General features: G+C 33.4%; 1 protein-coding gene across 12 annotated transcripts in view; it reads right to left on the bottom strand.

The window, feature by feature from the left end:
- The window catches only part of CDC42BPA (CDC42 binding protein kinase alpha), a 351,347-nt gene that overhangs the window by 267,500 nt on the left and 67,570 nt on the right, over positions 1–16,277 (bottom strand). For all 12 annotated transcript variants that reach the window (XR_012380514.1, XR_012380512.1, XR_012380513.1 and 9 more), the window contains exon 2: positions 9,204–9,295. Coding sequence is in view for 9 of the 12 variants with exons in the window: in XM_025877951.2 (XP_025733736.1) it covers positions 9,204–9,295 (92 nt within the window). In the remaining 3 variants the exon portion in view is untranslated. The remainder of the gene's footprint in view (positions 1–9,203; positions 9,296–16,277) is intronic.

The following is a 16,277-nucleotide window of genomic DNA, read 5'->3' on the forward strand; positions in this document are numbered from 1 at the left end:
GAGTATGATGTCTGACCATAACAAACATAATTTGGACATCAATAACAACAAGATAACTCATCCAGTCCCAAAATTATTAAAAGTAAATGCTATACTTAATAACTCATCAATCAAAGATATCAAAGAGAAAGATAGTATTTTGATATGAATGATAGTGAAAATATAACATCAAAATGTGTGGGATACACCTAATCCTGCTCAGAAGGAAATTTATAGTTTTAATGCTTAAATTGGAATGGAAAAAAATCAAAGATCTAAGTTTAAGTTTCTACCCTGAGAAGCTAGAAAGAAGATGAGAAAATCAAATCCAAAGAAAGTATTAGAAAAGAAATAACAAAAAAATTTTTATGTTAAAAAGTGACAAAAATAGGAGCACCTCGGTGGGGCTCAGTCAGTTAAGCATCGGACTCTTGGTTTTTGGCTCAGGTCATGATCTCAGGGTTGTAAGATCGAGCCCCACGTTGGGGTCCACACTCAGCACAGAGTCTGCTTGAGATTCTCTCCCTTTCCTTCTCCCTCTCCCTCCTCCTCTGCCCCCTCCCTGCTTGTGTGCACTCTCAAATAAATAAATCTTATTTTAAAAAAGTGACAAAAATACAGACAATCCACAGACCTAAAGTAGCTTTGTTCAAAATTAATAACACTGAACAACCTCTAACATTGACTAACAAAGAATGAGAGGAATAAAACATAAATATCAGCAATGAAAGATGCAGTATTACCTCATATTCCACAAACATCAAAAAAAAATAATAAAGGCGTATTATGAGCAACTTACATTTGAAAACTTAAATGAAATAAACAAATTCCATGAAAAATAAAATTTACTGAAACTGACACAATAGAAAATCAAAAATCTGAATAGTTCTGTAACCATCAAGAAACTAAATTAGTAGGATTATATGCTCCACAAAAAAACCCCAAGTCCAGATGGTTTTACTGATAAATTCTATCCAACACTTAAGGGGAAAAAAAAAATACACAAAATATTAAAAAAAAAAAAAAGGCAAACCCTCCACCAGTTCATTTCGTAAGTCCAGCATAACACTAAAGTAAAAAATTGACATAAACATTGTAAAAAAGAAATCATAGGTCAACATTCTCCATTAATTATAGATATGAAAATAGCTAAGAAAATACTAAGGAACTACTGAATAGAGCAATATCTCAAAAGGATAGTAAGTCATGACCAATTGGAATTTATCCCAGAGATTAGTGTAACATTTGAAAATCAGTCATTTACCAAAGGCATAATCCATGAAAGAAATAATTGATAAGCTAGACTTCACCAAAATTAAAAACTTCTGCTCTATGACAGACTGTCAAGAGAATGAGAAAACAAACCTGGGAGAAAATATTTGCAAAAGACCCATCTGATAACGGACTGTTATCCAAAACAAAGAACTCTTAAAAATCAACATTAAGAAAACAAACCACCCCATTAAAAAACTGGGCCAAAGATCCTAACCGACATCTCACCCAAGAAGATACACAGATGGCAAAAAAGCATATGAAAAGATGCTCAACATCACCTAGGGAACTGCAAGTTAAAACAACCATGAGATACAACTACACGCCTATTAGAACAGCCAAAATTTAAAACACTGAAAACTCCAAACGCTGATAAGGATGTGGAGTGACAGGAACTCTCATTCATTGCTGGTAAAATGCAAAATGGTACCAGCCATGTTGTAAGACATTTTAGCAATTTCTTACAAAACTTTAACAATACTCTTATCATTCCATCCAGCATGAGCTCCTTGGTATTTGCCCAAAAGAAGTGAAAATTTATGTCCACACAACAACCTGCACATGGGTACTTATGGCCGCTTAATTCATAATTGCCAAAAGTTGGAAGCAACCAAGATGTCTATCAGTAGGTAAATGGATAAATAAAACCAGTGGCATGTTCGGACAATGGTGTATTACTCAATGCTAAAAAGAAACGAGCTTTCAAAAGCCATGAAAGGACATAAGAGAAACAAGTGAACATTACCACATGGAAGAAGGCAATCTGAAAAGGCTACATCCTGTATGATTCCAACTATACAACATTCTGGAAAAGGCAAAACTGTGGGGACAGTAAAAAGACAAGTGACTGCCAGAGGACAAAGGAAAGGTGGGATGATAAACAGAGTAAGGAGGACTTTTAAGGCAGTGAAACAATTCTGTGTGATATTATAAGGGTAGATATGTATCATTATACATTGGTTGAAACCGATACAATGTGCACCACCAAGAGCAACCCCTAAGGTAAACTACAGACTGCAGCTGATAACGTTGTGTCCGCGCAGATTCACCAACTATAGCAAACATACCACTAGAGTGCAGGATGTCAACAGTGGAAGAGGCTGAGCACAAGTCGGGGCGGGGGTATATAGGAACTCCCTGTACTTTCCACTCAATTTTGCTATGAACAAAAAATGCTCTAAAAAATCAAATCTATTCTTAAAAACTCAATCAAAATGACTCACCTTATTACCAGAATAAAAGGGCAAATCTATATGATTATTTCAGTAAATGCCCAAAAGCATATGACAAAATTCAGCACCCATTAGTGAAATTTTTTAAATTCTCAGCAAACTAGTAATAGAAGAACCCAGTAGAAGGACTTCACTACATGCTCTCAGCTTTATAGTATAAAGCTACAGGAATCAAAATCAAGATAGTGTGAGAATGGCACAGAGACAGACAAAGAGACCAATGAAATAGAATAGAAAGAGCAGAAAAAGATCAAGATTACATGGTCAACTGATTTTTTTGACAAAGCTGCTGAAGTCATTCAACAGATGGGAAACAGCCTTTTCAACAAATGGTGTTAAAACAACTGGAAATCCATTGGGAAATAAATGAACCTCAATCCCTAGCTCACTTTATACATGAATTAATTTGAAATGGATCACCAATCTAAACAAAAAAGGTAAAACTATCAAGCTTTTATGGGAAAAACATAAATACCTTTGTGACCTGAATATGAACAAGAATTTCTTAGAAAGAACATAGAAAATAACAACCATAAGAGAAAAAATTTTCAATTATATCATCAAAATTTAAAACTTCAGGCGCGCCTGGGTGGCTCAGTCATTAAGCGTCTGCCTTTGGCTCAGGTCATGATCGCAGGGTCCTGGGATCGAGCTCCGCCCGCATCGGGCTCCCTACTCAGCGGGAAGCCTGCTTCTCCCTCTCCCACTCCCCCTGCTTGTGTTCCTGCTCTTGCTGTGTCTCTCTCTGTCAAATAAATAAATAAAATCTTTAAAAAAATTTTTTTTCTTAAACTTCGTAAGGCAACATTTCTTTTTGAAAATTAATAGGCAAGCCACACAGCCTGTGAGAAAAAACTGACAAAACATGTATCTGACAAAGGACTTTTATAAAATATAATGAATTCCTACAACTCAATAATGAAAATACAAATACCTCAATTTTTTAAAATGAGCAAAATATCTGAACACGTACTTCACAAAGAAGATATAAGAATGGTGAATAAGCCACAAAAACACATTATTATGTTGATATAAAACACATATCCAAATAACAATGCAATTTAATACCATGAGGTACTATTACACACTCACTAGACTAACAATGAAAAAGTATTGGTGAGAACCATGGAACATGGTAGGAATATAAATTGGTACAACCCAATTAGAAAAAATTTGCCAGTTTCTTTTGAACATGCACCTACCATTAACAAAGCAGTGCCAGTAGTAGATATTTTTCCAAGGAAAATATAAATGTATTTCCATACATACTTGTACAATATGCATATCAGCTTTATTCCTAATACCCAAAAACTAAAAACAGCCCAAATGCTCATCAACATAAGAATGGATAAACTGTAATACATTAATAAAACAATATGCTAATCAGCAACAAAAAGGTAATATTCATACATTCAATCACAAGGATGGATCTCACAGACATATTCTGAGCAAAAGAATTCATATACCAAAAAGTACATATGGTAGGATTCCATTTACATGAAATTTTCGAAAACCCAAAACTAATCCACAGTTAAAATTTAGAAGAGTGGTTGCCACTTGATGGAAGTTATAGGGAACTAACAGGGAAGGAAATACTTCCTAGGGAGATGGAAAAGTTCTATATCTTCAATAAGGGTGAATCTAATTGTCAAAACTCACATTATACATATCACAATTAGTGTATTTTGACATATATAAAATTTACCTCAAAAGAGATAGACAACCAAAACAAAAAACAAAAAAAACTCACACTCCTAGATGACTTAACTAGTTTTCAAAGAAATACTAAACTTATACAAACTTTCAAAAAACTGAGAAACCAAGAACACTTTCCAAATTGTCTTATGAGCTAAGCATATCATTCCAGAATATAAAAAAATTAATAGGATAGGTAAATTAAAGGCCAATCTTTCTCCTGCACGTAAACAAAAAACTGCTGAACAAAATATAAGCAAATCAAACCAAACTATATATATTAAAATACACAGGAACAACTGGATTTATACACTAATGTAGTATTGGTACCTTTAAAAACTAACCAATATAATCCCCACAGTAACCAAATACAGAAGTTAAATCATCTCAACAAAACATATATAGAAAAAGCTTTCGATAAAAGTTAACTCCTATGCAAAGCAAAAACTCTCAACAGACTAGGACTAGAAGGAAAACTACCTTAACCTAAAAGAGTAACAATACAAACAAAAAAGCTGCAGCAAACTTCAAACTCATTAGTAAAATATTGAATACTTCCTCCTGAAATCACAAACCAGACAAAATTCTATTTTCACCACTTGAATTCAACATTTTATGGAAGATCCTCTCCATTGCATAATACAAGAGAAAGAAATAAAAGACATAAAGTTTGGAAAGGAAAAAAAAAAATCTGTCATTATTTGAAAATAAGGTTATGAAAAATTCAAAGAACTTACATGTAATCTAGAATAAGTGAATATATCAAGATCCTTAAATACAATATCAATATAAAAAAATCAATTGTATTTCTATTCTAGTAACAAAATTAGAAAACAGAATTCTATAAAAAGCTTATCCACAAACATCACTCATAAATAAATGTATAAAACCCACAAAGAAAATGAGCCTTGACCCATACCTCAAGAAACACAAAATAATCAGTATCAGATGGATCATAGACTAAAATATAAAGCATAATGATATGCTTAAAGATTATAGAATATAACACAAGAAAATATTTTCATGACCTTGGGGTTAAAAAAAAAACTTGTTTAAAGGAACACAAAAAAGGACTCTTATAAAGAAAAGTTTAATTAACTGGACTTCACTAAATCTAAGAAATTCTTTTCAATAGAAGCCACAGAAAGGTAGAAATATTTTATTTATTACACACACACACACACACACACACACACACACACACAATCTCCAGCAAAGGACCTGTATCCAGAATGTACCAATAAGTCAGACAACCCACTCTCAATTCCCCACCCACTCCCAACCCCCCAACCTGAGACTATGCCCTTCAAGAAAAAAAAAAAACCACGGGGTGCCTGGGTGGCTCAGTCAGTTAAGCGTCTGTCTTTGGCTCAGGTCATGATCCCAGCATCCTGGAATCGAGCCCTGCACTGGGCTCTGTGCTCAGCAGGGAGCCTGCTTCTCCCTCTCCTTCTGCTTGCCTGCCTACTTGTGATCTCTCTCTCTCTGTGTCAAATAAATAAAATCTATTAAAAAAAATCTAAGTTATATACAGTGATATAAAAATGGGCTTAAGTTAAAGAGTTATCAGAAAACGTAAAGTGAAATCATAATTCAGTATTACTCACCCACCAAAAAAAAAAAAAAAGGCTAAAGTTAAAAAAAAAATAATCAAGTGTTGGTGAGTTGTGAAGCAACTGGGAACTTCATTGTTGGTGGGTATATTGGTAAAAATTGGCAAACTGGTAACCACTTGGGAAATTATCTGGCACTATCTACCAAAGCTGAAAAGGCCTACCCGATGACCCAGCAATTCCTCCTACGTTTATATCAAACACAAATGAGTGCCTCTGTCTTCCAAAAGACATGTACAAGAATGTTCATAACAACATTATTAACATAGCCAAAAACTATAAACAACTTGAATACCCACCAACATTAGTATGAATAAATAACTTGCGGTATATTTATACAAAGAAATACTGTGAACTAATACAAAGATGACTCATACAAGCATAATGTTGAGCTAAATAAGCCAGAAAGAAGAGTATTTTTTTATATAATTCCATTAAGATAAAATTCAAAAACAGGCAAAATAAATCAACAGTGATAAAGTCAGCTGGTTGACTAGATGGTTAATATGGAGATGCTTATTCACAAAGAGAAGGCAATGGGTGCCTATCTTGGTCTGCATAATGGTTACACAAGTACATGCAAATGTAAAAATCCACTGAGTCAGGTATGCATAGAACTCAATTTTTTTAAAAATTTTAAGACCTCAAAATAAATATATTTTCAGACAAATAAAAGCAGACATTTTATCATCAGCAGACCTGATGAAACAGTAAAAGGAATTTTTAAGTCAAAATGAAAATATTATCAAAGGGAAGTCTGTGAATGTAAAGTCTGTGAATGTGAAGGAATAGGGACAGTAGTTTTTGAGGTTTTAAATATATGTACAACTAAAGACATAACAGCAATGACCCAAAAAAGGTAGAAATCAGGTAAATCAGAAGTGGCAAAATACAAATTTACCAAGAATACATGTGGCAATCTCCAGGGAAAACAACAAAAAGTAAAACTAAGAAATTAATAAATGAGGGAGAGAATAATTTAAAATACTCCATTACCAGGAATTGAGAGACACATAATACAGAATGGGCAAGACAAATAGAAAACAAATAGTAATAAATAATTCCATTACATATCAACTGACTCCAATTAAAAGATGAGATTATCAGACTAGAATAAAAAACAAAAACTGGGGGACCTGGCTGGCTCAGACGGTAGAGAATGTGACTCTTGATCTTGGGGTCATGAGTTCAAGCCCCATGCTGGAGGTAGAATTTACTTAAAAAAAAAAAAAAAGGAAAACCTATATTCTACTTAACAGTAAACATACCATAAGATTAAAGAAAGCTAAAACTGTAAGGATGAAATAAGATATTTAATGCAAATACTAATAAAAAGAGCTAGAATCATTCTATTAATATCAAATTAAGAAAAATTTAACTCAAAAAGCATTACTTAGAGACAACAAGGATCATTCCATTATGATAAAAGAGTTAATCACCAGGAAGATATAATAACTTTATATTTGTCATCAGTGAAAACTAAAAGAAATAAACAAATCCTCTCTAAGGAAATGACAGATCAAGGGGAGAAAATAACAAAGGAAGGATGTGAAAGATTTAAACAAGGTTAATGATTTTAACCTAATTGATATTTATACAACAATTCACAGCAAATTTCAAAGGACCGAAATCACACAGTGACTGTTATGGAATTACACTGCAACTCAGTAACAGAAATATACTCAGAAAACCCTCCAAGTATTTGGAAATTGAACAACAAACTTCTAAAGTAATAGATAAAAGAAAGAAAGAAAGAAAAAGAAGAAAGAAAACACAATGGAAATTTGAAATCACACTGTATTTTGAGCAAAATTAACAGTGAAAATATGACATATCAAAACTTATCAGCTGTAGCTAAAGCTGCTTAGAGGAAAACGTATAGCCTTAAATACACATTTTAAAAGAAGGGCTAGACATCAATGCTCTAAGTATCTATCTCCAAAAGTTACAAAAAGAATAGCAACTTAAAACCTAAGAGAGTAGAGTCGGCTTCCCCTTCTGCCCTTACCCCCGCTGCTGCTCGCTCTAATAAATAAAATCTTTAAAAAGAAAGAAAAAGAAAACCAAAGAGAGTAGAAGGAAGAAAATATTAAGAGCAGCAATTACTGAAACAGAAAACAAATCTACAATAGAAAAATTCAAAAAGCAAAGGTTAATTCATTGAAAAAATAATAAAACTGATAAAGCTCTAGCATGATAAATGAAAAGAAAGGAGAGGCAAAAATAAATATAGTAGTAACTGAAAAATTAGATGACATGGGTGAACTTAGAAAACTGACACATAGAAGGAAAATCCAAACAGTCTGATTTTCCACTAAAGAAATTAAAACTGTCTCACTGGCAACTTCCAGGCCCAGTGGTTTCACAAGTGAAATTTTCTAAGCATATAAGGAAGAAATAATAACAATCTTCCCAAACTCTTCCAGAGAAGAGTAAAAGAGGCCAGCATAACCAAAATACCAGAATGTGATCAGGATTTTCAGTAGGAAAATTACAGGCCAGTTTCTCTCCAAGAATCTGAACACACACACACACACACACACACACACACACACACACACACACAGCAAGCCAAGTGCAATGAAACATAAAAAGGATAATACAAAGTTGGGCTTATCTTAGAAATGCAATGTTAGTTTAACATTTGAAAATAAATCGTTGTAATTCAACACATTAACAGAGTAAAGGAGAAAAGACTTAAGTGTCTCAAAAGATGTTGATAAAACATTTTCTTAAAATCCAACACAATTCATAATTGAAAAAGTAAAATCAGCTAGGTTGCTAGATATGAAGTCAAACAAAATTCCATTATATTTCTCACTACTAGCAAAAAAACAACTAGAAAATGAAATTTAACAATTTTAATTAAAATAACAAAGAATATCATATTCCTTCATCAACTGGGTGACTCAGTATTAAGGAATCAATTATCTACAAACTAATCTCCAGTTTCAGTGCAATCCTAATCAAAATTCAAGCAGATATATGGGTGTGGATTTTTAAGAGTAATTCTGAAACTGAAACACTCATTGTAAAATTACATGAAAATATCAAGGGCCAAGAACAGAGGAGGAGAGGGAGGAAGCTAAAGAACATACACTACCAGAGACTGAGACTTCTTAAATCTAGAGTATGTAAGACTGTGTGGTACTGGCACAAGGAGAGACACATAAACCCATGGAACAGAAGAGTCCAGAAGCATACTCAAACTTACACTGACAGACGAAGAAAAACTTCTTGGAAAAAAATTCCATGTAGAAATATTTCATTCAAAACACTAATATATATTTTCTGATTGATCATATCAATTATGACAGCAAGGAAATCATGTTTCAGTTAAATTCTCTCACAAACTGTATAAAATTACTTCCAAAACAATTAGCAGAACTTTTATAAAAACTTTGTCTCTTACCTCTCCAAAAGCTCCTCGACCTATCACCTTCAATATCTCAAAGTCTTCTCTATGTAGGCGCATCTGTTTTACTTTAGAAGTAAATGGTTTGGCTGAAATAAAAGAAAAACATCAATTAGTTTCTTAATGAATTGTGATGCAAATTAGATATATACATAACGGCTCTTAATAAAAATGCAAATTATGATTAAGCATGAAGTCAAACTATTTCATAATCCCATCAAACTATATTAAGAATAAATACATTTAATTTCCATAAGAAAATAATTTCCTTTATTTCTCGCATGTGAATTACGTTTTTGGTGAGAAACATATTTTTAAACACCTAATAACATATGAAATAAGGCAAAGTAACAGAAATGTACAAAGGAGTCCAATTCCTTTTCGTGTTGAACACTGTGTATATTCTAACACTCAATGCTAGACATATATTTTAACACAAATGTCTGAGAAGTAAAAGCAAATTTTATGGGAGAGGGAGTTTCAGCAATTCCCACCAAGTAAATTCAGATTTCTTTCACACTCATTCATTTATTTACCCTTTTAACACTCCTTTAGCAAGACTCTACACTATATAAAGCACAGTGGCAATCACTGGAGTCTGAACAATTACGAGTAAAATATGATACCTTCCTTCAAAAAGTTCTCAGTCTTCAGGGCAGACAGACATAAACACACAAACAAAATGTAACAATGGGATGAAACTTCTAATAGAGGTAAATATAAAGTGCTTCAAGATAGGTGAGAATGGAACACTAATACTTCACAGACAAAGTAACACAGGAACTGGACCTTGAGGACTAAGTAGAATTTTGCTACTTTGCCTGGGTTTGCAGTGTAGACATTCCAGGCACAGGGAGCAATATAAGCAAACGAAGAGAGGCAAGAAAATGACAGTTGAGGTGATAACAGTCAATACTCCATTGTTGTTATACAATTTTGAGAAGAAATACAAAGAAATGGGACCTAGAAAGTGAAAAATGTAAATGGCCTTGAATACCATACAAGGTATTAATAATAGGGGATAAACTGACATTTTTTTAAATCATAAAATCAATGTATGTTCTGCTGCCTCTAAGAGAAATGTAGACCTATCTTCCTTTCCTGCCTTCATGTCCCTTTTCATTCTCACGCAAAAAGGAGCAATATGACTAAAGGGTCATTATATACAGACACAGCTCTCTTCCCCTTCCTTCCATGGAGCAAGAGTAATATTTATTTGAGCATTAGGAGAATGAACTAGGCAAGCCAGTCCTTACAACTTGATTTGTTCTGAAGGTATTTAGCCCGACTAGCTAATTTAGAAAAGAAGGGTATTCCAAATTGCATATCTCAGTCTAGTAGAGACTTCTGTGATGGTGTTTTAGAAAATAAGGAAAGGATACAAAGATTGGCTATTTGGAATTCACAAGAGGAGAATATGATCAAAGGAATATCATATTTAAATGAAGGTATGGAGGCTCTCATCCTAGGAGAAAGAGAACACAGAAAACAATGGCACCAAATGAAGTGAACACTTTGATAAGGTGACTAAGGCACATTGGTTTTTGAACAACCCAGACTGGAAAACTTGTTGAGACTATGGTATACAGGGTTCCAAAAGGAAATACATCATCATAATTGGAGGAAAGTTTATTGACAAATAAACTATCTGCAAAGATGTAGGTGGGATATAAGGGTACCACAAGGAAGAGTAAGTAATCTATCTAGCAGAATGAGTACTGCTATATATCTAGCAGTAATCTGAGACTAGTGTCCCTCCCTTTCCCAGCTTCTGTATCAGCATTTCAGAAATACATGGTTAAGATGGGTTGGTATAAAATATATAAATTAAAAATGAAGATGTGGAGCCAGCCAGTATGCGTCTAGAGCTGGTCTAGTTGCCAGCTATAGCTAAAAAACACCACACAGCGGCCTACAACATAACATTTAGCAGTTCTTTAAATACATCTTCTATTTTACTTTATATTCCTCCTACCTCAAGACTTTCAAATAACCTGAACCCAAATAAAGTATATGCTCTATATCTTTGTCTCATTACCGATCCTAAATCCAACAACAGCATTTCATCACAGACAACTACAGTTATTTGTAATCTAGGATAATTCCATGTATACCTTCTTTTGAGTAACATCCTACTTATCTAAAAGGTCAAAAATAGCTTTTTCAAACCTCAGAAACACTACTGCAAAACAGGAAAAGAAACTTTTTTAATTTAAATTCAATTAGCCAACATATTGTACATCATTAGTTTTTTATTTAGTGTTCAATGATTCAAAGAACTATTTCTTAAAACTAGAGTAAGTGAAATACAATTGAGAGAAGCAAACGCTTGTTAAAATGATCTTTCAGAAAAGGTACAAAGGATGACAGTATGCAAAAAACCATTTTTCCACACAGTAGCATATACCCTGAAAGCACCACAATGAGTACTATAAAGTCGTATGTAATTAGGGCTAAAGATTTTGTGAGTTTTCCAAGCTTTATGGGAGCCCTGACCATTAACAGGAATTTAAAAAATAATCCTATCTATTCTTTACTTCCTGGACTGCTGGTAAAAATCCCATTTCTTTGACATTGCAAAACTATTCTATTTTAGGCATTCAAAAATGAGTTAAATCACAAATTTCTTCAGGAGGCTCATAGTTTTACTAATCATTTACTCAATTCACTCAAAAAGTATCTTCTAATACCCACTGTATGCCAGCCATTTTATAAGATGCTAGAGATACAAAAGATAAACAGTCCCTGTACTCAAGTAAACAAATTATGCAATAAGTGTTCCTTTTCCATTTAAAAAGTTCAGTGTGAATACAGATGGCTAATAAACAGAAAATGGCACTCAAAAGAAATCAGAGAAATGCAAATAAACATACTAGAAATATTCTATTACTTACTAATCAAATAGGCCAAAAAAAAAAAGTGAAACCACCAGTGTTTGTAGGTGTGTGAAGTATAAATAACAGATATTCTCATACACAGCTGATATTACTGTTAATTACAACCTCTGTGAAGAGAATTTGGTTTTCTATTTCATTCTTTTAATTTGGTATATTACTGAAAAAGATTTTAAAAGTTGAACCATCTTTATATACCTTGGTATAAACCATACTTGGTTGTAATGTATTTAATACACAGATGACATTGCTTTGATTTGATTTATTTTAAAATTTAACATCTGAATTCATAAACAACACTGTCTACAATTATCTTTTTTCTATACTGTCTTCATCTGGTTTGGGACCAATGATAAATCAACCTCATTCAGTATGTTAGTAGCTTTCTCTCTTTCATTCTCTAAATAAAATCCAGGTTGTTTAAAGATCTCAAGGTGATAAACAAAACTACAAAACTTTTAGAAGATGAAAGCAGAGACTCTAAGATCTGATAAAACATGCTAATGAAGATATCTTTTCAGTGGACTTTTAATGATTGACTTCTTTCATATAACTGTCATTTTCATATTTTCTATTTCTCTCTGTGATAACTTTAATTCTATTTTTTTTACAAATTTATATTTTGCATTAAAGTGAAATATTCTTTTCTTTTAAAACTCTACAATATAGATAGGTTTGATCCCTTTTTAAATGCTAATACTGTATATATGGGTCTTTTTTCATTGTTTTTCCTTACCAATATGGCTGGAAGTTTGCACATTTTACAATCATTCTTCTAAATACATAGTATTTAGATGTCCTTGTCTTCCATAAAATTCTGTGAGATTTTGTTTCAGTAGGTTGTTCCCCAAATTCATATAAAATTTCAGAAAAAGTAGAGGCTAGTATTAACCCTTCCCCTCCCACCAAATAACTAAGTTAGACATATTAATAATAGGCAAAAGAGATATTAGGGGGAAAGGCATTAGTAGAATAAAGAGTAAAAGGAATCATACATAGAGCTAAAAAATAAAAAGTCAAACTAACCAGGACATAAAAATGATTCTAAACATGTATAGATTATAGATATACATACATATTCTAACATATACATGTTAGAATAACATAACCTCAAAATATGTAAAGCCAAACTGACAGACATAAAAGAAACAAACTTACCTTCACAGATTCTACTATTAACTCTCTCAGTAATTGATAGCTCAAGCAGGAAAAAAAAAAAAAGCACCATGCATGTAATGCTCCACTTATGAGTTGGAGAATATCATTATAAAACACACAGAACTTCTACAAATTTTGACAACATGCCAAGACATAAAACTACCTCCAACAAATTTCAAAGTACTGGGAACATAAAAACAAAATCATATGAATAGAGTGTAATTAGAAATCAATAACAGAAAAGTTACCAAGAAAAACCATTAGCTCTGATATCCAAAATTATTTTAAAGAAGAAATTAATAAGTAGAAAATATTCAGAACTAATAGTAATAAAATACTATACATCAAAAGTTCTAGAATACAGCCTAAACCAGTATATACTGAGGAGGGGAAAAAAAGCTCTCAATATTTACACTGGTAAAGGACAGCTTAAAAATTAAGGTGTCAAACAGACAATGAAGTATTAGACCAAAAGAATAAACTCAAAGTAGAAGAAAACAAAAAGAAAGCAAAATAAATAAAATTAATTAATTTGAAAATAAGCATATAATAGAAAGGCTCAACAAGGCCAAAGGATGGTTCACTGAAAAAACTGATAAAAAACAAGAGAGTGCCTGCGTGGCTCAGCTGGTTGAACACCTGTTCAGGTCATGATCCCAGAGTCCTGGGATCGAGTCCCACATCGGGCTCCTTGCTCAGCGGGGAGGCTGCTTCTCCCTCTCCCTCTGCTTCTCCCCTGGCTTGTGCTCTCTCTTGCCCACACTCTCTCTCTCAAATAGATTAAAAAAAAAATTAAAAAACAAAAATCTATAGTGGGAATGAGAAATTGGACAAAACTTCAGATGCTGCTGAGGTTGAATGGATTTAGATAGGAAAATATCATTAAAAGTTTATGCAAATAGGGACGCCTGGGTGGCTCAGACGTTAAGCATCTGCCTTCAGCTCAGGTCACAATCCCAGGGTCCTGGGATCGAGCCCCGCATCGGGCTCCCTGCTCATCAGGAAGCCTGCTTCTCCCTCTCCCACTTCCCCCTGCTTGTATTCCCACTCTCACTGTCGCTCTCTGTCAAATAAATAAATAAAATCTTTTAAAAATAAAGGTCTAAAATCTTCAAAAAAAAAAAAAAGCTTATGCTAATAAGTTTGAAAATGTAGAAGTAAGCAAATTCCTAGAATGAGTAACTTTTTTTAAAAATTAAAAATATGAACTATCTGATAAATAAGCTGAATCACTAGCATAAAAATCTTCTACAAAAAAAAAAGACCAATCCTGAACAGCTTTACCTGCAAGTTCAACTAAAAACATTAAGAAAGAGGTGATCCCCATATTAAACAAAATTTTCCAAAGAATAAACCAAGAGGGAAAGCTGTCTAACTCATTTCATCCTAATCTCATACCAAAAATACAGATGTTGTTCATGAATACAGATACAAAAAGTCTCATCTAATTGTCAAACTAATCAAGCAATTTATAAATAAAACAATATGACCAAGTTGAGTTTATCCCAAGAATGCAAGGTTGTTTTAATATTAGAAAATTGATTAACATGATTCATCACATAAACATTAAAAAATATCAATATATCAATAAATATGTCTATATACAAACACTGTTCAATAAAATTATACAACCATTCATGCTATTTTTAAAAACTACACTTTTAACAAATGAGAAACAAAAGGAAACTTCCATGGCCTGATAACTGATAGCCAGAACAGCAGCAGCAGAACAGCAAACATAACACTTAAAAGAAAAATGTTAAAAACATTTTCCTTAAAATCAAGAGGCAAATAAGAATGTCTTCTATTAAAATAATCGTTATTATCACTTCTACTTAACATTTTAATAATGATACAAGTCAGTGCAGTAGGAAAAGAAATAACAGACATAAGGATTGAAAAAGAAGAAAGAAAACTGTTACTATGCACAGATGATTTAATTATCTACATAGAAAATCCCACAAGCAATTAAAAAAACGGGGTGGGGGACGTGCCTGGGTGGCTCAGTCGTTAAGTGTCTGCCTTCGGCTCAGGTCATGATCCCGGGATCCTGGGATCGAGCCCAGCATCGGGCTCCCTGCTCAGCGGGAAGCCTGTTTCTCCCTCTCCCACTCCCCCGCCCCCGCTTGTGTTCCCTCTCTCGCTGTGCCTCTCTCTGTCAAATAAATAAAAAATCTTAAAAAAAAAAAAAAAGAAAATCCCACAAGCAAATCAAACCTACAATGAGATATCACTTCACACCTGTCAGAATGGCTACTATCAAAAAGTCAAGTAACAAGTATTGGCAAAGATGTAGAGAAAAGGAACCCTTGTGCACTGTTGGTGGGAGTGCAAATTAGCACAACAACTGTGGAAAATATGTAGGTTCCTCAAACAATTAAAAATAGAAATACCATACGATCTAGTAATTCCATTACTATTTATCCACAGAACATAAAAATACTAATTCAAAAAGATATATGCATCCCTATGTTTATTGCAGCATTATTTACAATAGCTAAGACATTAAAGCAACCCAAGTGTCCACTGATAGATGAATGAATAAAGATGTGATGTGTGTGTGTGTATAAATATGTGTGTTGGAATATTACACAGACATAAAAAGAATGAAATCTTGACATTTGTAACAACATGAATGAACCTAGAGGATACTATGCAGGGCGAAATAAGTCAGTCAGACATGAACAGACATTTTTCCAAAGAAGACATCCAAATGGGCAACAAACACATGAAAAAGTGCTCAACATCGCTCAGCATCAGGGAAATCCAAATCAAAATCGTAATGAGAGACCACCTCACACCAGTCAGAATGGCTAAAATTAACAAGTCAGGAAATGAAAGATGTTGGCAGAGATGCAGAGAAAGGGGAACCCTCTTACACTGTTGGTGGGAATGCAAGCTGGTGCAGCCACTCTGGAAAACAGTATGGAGGTTCCTCAAAAAGTTGAAAATAGAGCTACCATAGGACCCAGCAATTGCACTACTGGGTATTTACCCCAAAGATACAAATGTAGGGATC

This window comes from Callorhinus ursinus, unplaced genomic scaffold, assembly GCF_003265705.2.
Source record: "Callorhinus ursinus isolate GAN/ISIS: 27379988/994484 unplaced genomic scaffold, GSC_fseal_2.0 scaffold13, whole genome shotgun sequence".
Taxonomy (NCBI): domain Eukaryota; kingdom Metazoa; phylum Chordata; class Mammalia; order Carnivora; family Otariidae; genus Callorhinus; species Callorhinus ursinus.